Genomic DNA, 7781 nt, shown 5'->3' on the forward strand with positions numbered 1-7781 from the left:
ACTCCTGCATGACTCCTTGTCCTTGGGTTCAGCAGTAGCAGTCATTTTTCTCCTTCTTGGTAGCTGGTGCAGTGCAGTGTTTTGACTTTCGGCTTGGGAACAGAGCTGATAACAAGGATGTTTTGGTTTGGCCAAGGACTTTGTGAGCCTCATGCTCTGCCAGGGAGGAGGGGAAGCCAGGAGGAGGAGAGACAGGACACCTGACCCAAACTGACCAAAGAGCTATTCCATACCACAGCACGTCATGCCCAGGATGTAACTGGGAGTTAGCTGGAAGGGCTGGGGGACTGCAGGGTTGGAGGAGGTATGGGTCGGTGCTTGGTCGGGCTGGGGGGGGCGAGTTATCAGTTGGCTGGTGGTGAGGTGATGTATTCTCTTCCCTTGTTATTTCCTTTATCATTATTATTATTGGTGGTAGCAGCAGTGATTTGTGTTATACCTTAGTTACTAAACTGTTCTTATCTCAACCCGTGGGAGTTGCATTCTTTTCGATTCTCCTCTCCGTCCCTCCGGGAGTAGGGGGAGGGAAAGAAGGGGGGGAAGTGAGTGAACGAGTTACCTGACTGGGTTTAAACCACGACACCAGTCATTGGGAACTTCCCCTGACTGCCAGGATTTCTCAAATATGACGGCCAGCGACTTCGCAACTTCATTCGCCAGCTCCTTCAGGACCCGCGGGTGGATCTCACATGGACTTGTGCACATTCAGATTTTTAAGATGGTCTCGAACCAGTCCCTCTCCTACAAGACAAAACCAGCCCAAAACCACCTTGTAATGCTTCTGCTATGGGATACAGGGTCAGAGCCTCAAAACAGCCTCTAACCACACCAAAAACACGCAAAAAACAGGTCAAAACACACAAAGTAAAGCCCAAAACATGCCAAAACCACCCCAAAATCACCTTGTCCTGCTTCTGCTGTGGGATACAGGGTCAGAGCCCAAAAAGAAACACAAAACAGGTCAAAAAAACCTCCCAAAACACCCCAAACCCACCTTGTTCTGCTTCTGCTATGGGATACAGGGTCAGAGCCCCGAAACAGCCCCAAAACAGGAGAAAAACAGAAGAAAATCACCCATAACCAGCCCCAAAACACCCCCAAACCAACCCAAAGCCACCTTGTTTTGCTTCTCCTATGGGATACAGGGTCAGAGCCCCCAAAATGGCCAAAACCAAACCAAAACACCCAAAAAATAGCCCAAAACCAACTTCTCCTGCTTCTGCTATGAGATACAGGGTCAGAGCCCCAAAACAGACCTAAAACAGGACAAAAAAAAAACCCAAACCCCTCAAAACAGCCCCAAAACGCCTCAAAACCAACTTGTCCCTCTTCTACTATGGGATACAGGGTCAGAGAGCCAAAACAGATTCAAAAGAGGCCAAAAACAACCCAAAACACCCCAAAACCAGCCCAAACCCACCTTGTCTTGCTTCTGCTATGGATACAGGGTCAGAGGCCCAAAATAAACCCCAACCCAACCCAAAACACCCAAAAAAACGCCAAAAACCACCTTGTCCTGCTTCTGCTATGAGATACAGGGTCAGAGCCCCAAAACAGACCCATAACCACCTTGTCCTGCTTCTCCTGTGGGATACAGGGTCAGAGCCTCAAAATAGCCCCAAAACTGGCCAAAACCAGGTGAAAACCAGGCCTAAAACCCCCAAGTAAACCCCAAAACAGGCCAAAACCACCCCAAAATCTCGTCCTGCTTCTTCTGTGGGATATAGGGTCAGAGCCCAAGAACAGGCCAAAACCAGGCCAAAAACATTCCAAAACCCCCAAAACAGGCCCAAAACACCTCAAAACCACAATGTCCTGCTTCTCCTATGGGATACAGGGTCAGAGCCCCAAAACAGACCCAAAACCGGCCAAACACAACCCCCAAAACACCCGAAAAAACAGCCCAAAACCGCCTTCTCCTGCTTCTGCTATTGGATAGAAGGTCAGAGCCCCAGAACAGCCCCAAAACACCCAAAAAACAGGGCAAAACCAGCCCAAAATCACCTTGTCCTGCTTCTCCTGTGGGATACAGGGTCAGAGCCCCAAAACAGACCCAAAACAGGCCAAAAACACACCCCAAATCACACAAAAACACCCCTACAACGGCCCAAACCTACCCCAAAACCACCTTCTCCTGCTTCTGCTATATGATACAGGGTCAGAGCCCCAAAACAGCCCCAAAACATGCCAAAAACAGTCAAAACCCCCCAAAACAGCCCCAAAACACCCCAAGCCAAGTTGTCCTGCTTCTGCTATGGCATACAGGGTCAGAGCCGCAAAACAGATCCAAAACAGCTCCAAAACAGACCAAAAACAGGTGAAAAACAGGCCAAAACACCCAAAGCAAACCGGAAACTGACCAAAACCACCCCAAAAAACCTTGTACTGCTTTTCCTATGGGACACATTTCAGAGCCCCAAAACAGACCAAAAACAGGCCAGAAACAACCCAAAACCCAGCCCAAAACCACCTTGCCCTGCTTCTCCTATGGGATACAAGGTCAGAGCCGCAAAACAGATCCAAAACAGCCCCAAAACAGACCAAAACAAGGCGAAAAACAGGCCAAAACACCCAAAGCAAACCGGAAACTGACCAAAACCACCCCAAAGTAACCTTGTCATGCTTCTCCTATGGGACACAGGTCAGAGCCCCAAAACAGACCAAAAACAGAACAAAACCACCCCAAAAACACCTTGTCCTGCTTCTCCTATGGGATACAGGGTCAGAGCCCCCAAACACCCCAAAACCAGCCCCAAAACACCCCAAAAGCAGCCCAAAACCACCTTGTCCTGCTTCTCCTGTGGGATACAGGGTCAGAGCCCCAAAACAGACCCAACACAGTACAAAAACACCCCAAAACACACCCAAACCACCCCAAAACCACCTTGCCCTGCTTCTCCTATGGGATACAGGGTCAGACTCTGAGAACAGCACCAAAACAGGCCAAAACCAGGCCAAAACCAAATAAAACACGCACAAAACAGTCCCAAAACAACACAAACCCAGCCCAAACCCACCTTGTCCAGCTTCTCCTTTGGGATACAGGGTCAGAGCCTAAAAAAAGACGCAAAACAGGCCAAAAGCAACACAGAACACCCCAAAACCCACCCCAAAAAAAACCTTGTTCTGCTTCTCCTATAGGATACAGGGTCAGAGACCCAAAACAGACCAAAAACAGCCCCAAAACAGGCCAAAAACAGGTGAAAACCAGCCCAAAACACGCAAAGCAAAGCCCAAAACAGGCCAAAACCACCCCAAAATCACCTTGTCCTGCTTCTCCTGTGGGATACAGGGTCAGAACCCCAAAACAGACCCAAAAGAGGCCAAAAACATCCCAAAACACCCCAAAACCCACCCCAAAAATAACCTTGTCCTGCTTCTCCTATGAGATACAGGGTCAGAGCCCCAAAGCACCTTCAAAACAGGAGAAAACCCACCCCAAAACCACCTTGTCCTGCTTCTCCTGTGGGATACAGAGTCAGAGCCCCCAAACAGACCCAAAACTGGCCAAAAACAACCTAAAACACCCCCAAAACAGCCCCAAACCATCTTGTCCTGCTTCTCCTAAGGGACACGGGGTCAGAGCCCCAAAAGAGCCTTAAAACAACCGAAAACCACCCCAAAACCCCGAAAACTACCCCCAAACCACCTTGTCCTGCTTCTCCTATGGGTGGCACCCAGTGAGCACCCAAAACAGCCCCAAATCACCCCAACCCCCCCCAAAATGGTACCTTCTGGAGGTCACTGTGGAGCTGCTTTAGCCTGGCCTCGAGCTGCGACAACTTCTGGGGTAGGTCCAAGGCTGGGAGGGAGCTGGGGGGGGGGTGGAGGGCAATGGGAGGGGGGGAATGGGGTGTCCGCATATTGGGGGGGGGATCCCAGACCCACATGTGGGGGTCCCAGCTCCACATACAAGGGGGACAGGGGGGATCTCCATATGGGGGGGTCCCTGTACCTGGGGGGGGGGGGGGTGAGCGGCCTCTCCAGGGGTGGGGGCTCAGCACCGGCTCCTTGAGGAAGAGCAGGGACACGGCCCTCTGCACTGGGGGGATGGCACGTCAGCACCCCAAAACCAGCCCTAACCAGCCTGAAATACCCCAAAACCAGACTAAAACAACCGTAATACCCCAAAACCAGTCCAAAACAACCAAAGTACCCGAAAACCAGCCCAAACCAGCCCAAAATACCCCCAAAGCCAGCCCCAAATCCCCCAAACCACCCCAAAACAGCCAAAATACCCCCAAACCAGCCCAAAATACCCCAAAACCAGCTCAAAACACCCCAAAATACCCCCAAAATAGCCCAAGACAGCCAAAATACCCCAAAACCAGCCCAAAACACCCCCAAATACCCCAAAACCAGCCCAAAACAGCCCAAAACACTCCGAAGCACCTCTACAACACGCCGAAACACCTCCAAACCAGCCCAAAATACCTGCAAAACACCCCAAAACACCCCAAAACATCTCAAAGCACCCACAAAGCAAACATCCCAAACCCAACCCAAAACCACCCCAAAACACCCCCGAAACAGCTCAAAACACCCCAAAACCAGCCCAACCCCACTCCACAACAGGTTAACACCCCCAAAACACCCTGAAACAACCCCAAACTCCTTCAAAACACCATGAATCACCCAAAAACACCCCTAAAAGAACCCAAACCACCCAAAGCAGCCCAAAGCACCCTGAAAACCAGGCCAAAACAGCCCCTAAACTGATGAAAGAACCTGTTTGTAATAGATTTGGGTTTGGACCCTATGAGGGTTTCAATGCCTCTGTGCTGCTCTTGACAATGGGGTTTCAGCATTACAGATGGGAAACTGATAGGAGATGGGGCTTATGGGATCTACATGCATGCTGTGAGGCTCCGGGGGGGGGGGGGAATTGTAAACTGTAAATCAAAACCACGGTTAATTGCAAGCTGTAGATTGGGAGCTCTCTGTTGAGAGCAAGATGGAGCTGGTTCTTCAAGGCAATGCAGTGCAGTCCCTCTCCAGAATCCTTGTAACCCCCTTCAGGCACTGGAAGCTGCTCGGAGGTCTCTTCTCCAGCCCCAGTGTTCTCAGCCTGGCTCTCAGCAGCTTCCTTCAAGGGGCTTCCATCACCTGCAGCAGCTCTCCTGATGTAGCACCCTCCATGGCCACCCCAGACCCATGGGGCCTGATGCCCACTCCACAGCTCTGCCACTCCCCCGGCCCCACAGCTTCCACGTCCTCGCATGAGGGTCCTGCTTTACCTCAATCCCAGGCATCTCCATCACTCCCAACATTCCCACTGCTCCCAGGAGCCCTGAGACCCTCGAAGCATCCCATAACCCATCCGGTAACCAGAAACCCACCCCGCCCCAGCCATCTCCACCCATCCCAGTAGTGCTAAGCCACCCCAATACTACATGGTATCCCAAAACCCAACCAACCCCAGGCATGTCCATCCCTTCCAATCCCCACGGTACCCCTAAACCATTCCAAAATCCACCTTTTACCCCAAATCCAAACAACGCAAGGCATCTCCAACCTAGATGGGAAACTAATAGGAGATGAGACTTATGGGATTGACATGTATCCATTCATCCATCACCCATCCATCCATCCATCATCCATCCTTTCATCCATCATCCATCCTTCCATCATCAATCATCCATGCACACTGGTGTATTTTGGTTTTTTTTTTGTATACTAGTCAGCACTCTGTGCAGGAAAGCAACAGGATAGACATTAGGGCAGGCAATGCCATTGCTCCAGGCTGCCATGGGCTGCCACGTATCAGGTCTGAAGGCTGTTAAAAAACACCACAGCTGCTGCGATCTGTTCTGGTCAGGCTGCCATGGAGATCATGGCTTTTATTGCTGTCAACAGGGGAATGGAAAGCAAAGGTGTGGATCAGGGGTTCCTTGCTTTTATCTGCCCTGTGGTGGGGAATCTTCACTAAAACATCTTAAAATGCTTTCAAATTGCCTTCATTCATAACAGAGGTGACCCAAGTACCACATTTAACTTAAGGCCTTTGCTGTTTGAAATGAAATGAGGTGAATGGTGCTGGAAATCATTCAATGAGGTTTGAGAATCAAAATCTAAAAAAACATCCTGCATATTGTGCTAGTAATTTGCTGTCCTCTCTATTTTTCTTGTGAAAGGTGTTTGTGTCCTTATGGCCCTTAATAACTCTCTAGAAATGGAGTCTGATTTAGTGCAACAGTAGAATTCACTCTGTTTATTCTGATTTGCCAAGCAAAAGGAGAGCAACCCAAAACACAGTGCATACCTTGAGTGCAGGGAATTGTAGAAGCTTTTGCAATGTTCTTATTTGTATTCTCAGCTGGTGAAATCAAAGCAGCCAGTGCACGATGTAAGTTAAGGTGGAGAGGACCTCTTCAACATGTTGTCTATTTGAGATAATTTACAAAGAGCTGAGCATCTCCCCCACATCTGTGTTCTACCTGAGCCTAAACTTAAGACATTCAAGATCACTTAATTTTCAAGAGTCTCCTAAAGGCCTCCTTCACCTCCTTATTTCTCAGGCTGTAGATCAAGGGGTTCAGCATAGGAGTCACCATGGCGTAGAATACCACAGCCCATTTATCTGCTCCTCTTGAGCTGGGATTTAAGTATGTGAAAAAGGATGCCCCATAGGAGATACTGACAGTGGTGAGGTGGGAGGTGCAGGTGGAGAAGGCTTTGCGCTTGCCCTTGGCTGAATTGATGCTCAGGATGGTGGTGATGATGGCCACATAGGAGAGCAGGATAACCAGGATGCTGAACAGACCAAAGAGAGATGCTGCAGTGGTCAGGATGATGTGGCTGAGGGTGGTGTCAGAGATGGAGAGTGAGATGAGAGGGGAAATGTCACAAAAGAAGAGGTTGATGACGCTGGAGCTGCAGAAGGACAGGGTGGACATGCTGATGGTCTGTCCCACGCCATTGGTCAGCCCCATGAGGTACGAGGCAGTCAGCAGCTGGAAACAGCACTTTGGGGACATGACAAGGGGGTACAGCAGGGGATGGCAAATGGCCACGTAACGGTCATAGGCCATTGCAGCCAGCAGGAAGCATTCAGTTATCCCAAGAAGCTGAAAGAGGAAGACCTGAGCCACACACCCAGCATAAGCAATGCTCTTCTTCTCTGACATCAAGTCAACCAACATCTTGGGGGTGATGATAGTGGAGAAACAGAGGTCTACAAAGGCCAGATTGCCCAGGAAATAATACATGGGGGAGTGGAGGTGGGGGCTGGCCCTGATTAAGATGATGATGCCCAGGTTGCCCACAATGGTGACAACGTAGGTGAGCAGGAAGAGCAGGAACAACTTGCCCTGAGTCACTGGGTCCTGTGTGAACCCTGCCAGGCTGAACTCGGTCACTTGGGTGCAATTGCTTTGTGCCATGGGCTGGATGGTGCTTTGTGTGTGAGCTCCTGGCTGGAGGTTTCTTCTCCAAGAGGCAGGGATGTCCCAGGTGGAAAAGGCTCTGTGTGGTGGGAGCTGCTCAGAGACAGTCCTGCAGGATGGAAAGGGAGAGTTCAGGCACAGACCAATGAGGAACAGGTTGGTGAAAGTCCTGTGCCAGCACAGGTAGAACAAAGGGGTGCTCAAGCAGTTGAACACTATGGCACAACGTGGTGTGCACTCCTCTGGCTCACCTTATGTTCAGCAATGACCTCTGTGGAAAACAATGGGAAGGTTCCACACCCGAGTGGCTTTACCTTAGTGCTGCACTTCATTGCCTGCGTTAGTGCTGAGCCTGTGGCTTGGAGATCATTTGGCTCAACCTGGAACACAAAGAAA

The 7781-nt window shown here is 50.3% G+C and overlaps 1 protein-coding gene across 1 annotated transcript; it reads right to left on the reverse strand.

Annotated features, from left to right (window-relative positions):
• Nucleotides 1-6464: 6464 nt before the first annotated feature.
• LOC133282481 (olfactory receptor 5G3-like) lies at nt 6465-7382 on the reverse strand. The gene has a single exon (XM_061478472.1). It carries the CDS (start codon nt 7380-7382, stop codon nt 6465-6467), a length of 918 nt encoding a protein of 305 aa, XP_061334456.1.
• Nucleotides 7383-7781: the final 399 nt, after the last annotated feature.

This window comes from Pezoporus flaviventris, unplaced genomic scaffold (assembly GCF_033815535.1).
Source record: "Pezoporus flaviventris isolate CSIRO_AGI_PZ_B2104156 unplaced genomic scaffold, CSIRO_AGI_Pfla_v1 ptg000123l, whole genome shotgun sequence".
In the NCBI taxonomy this organism is placed as follows: domain Eukaryota; kingdom Metazoa; phylum Chordata; class Aves; order Psittaciformes; family Psittacidae; genus Pezoporus; species Pezoporus flaviventris.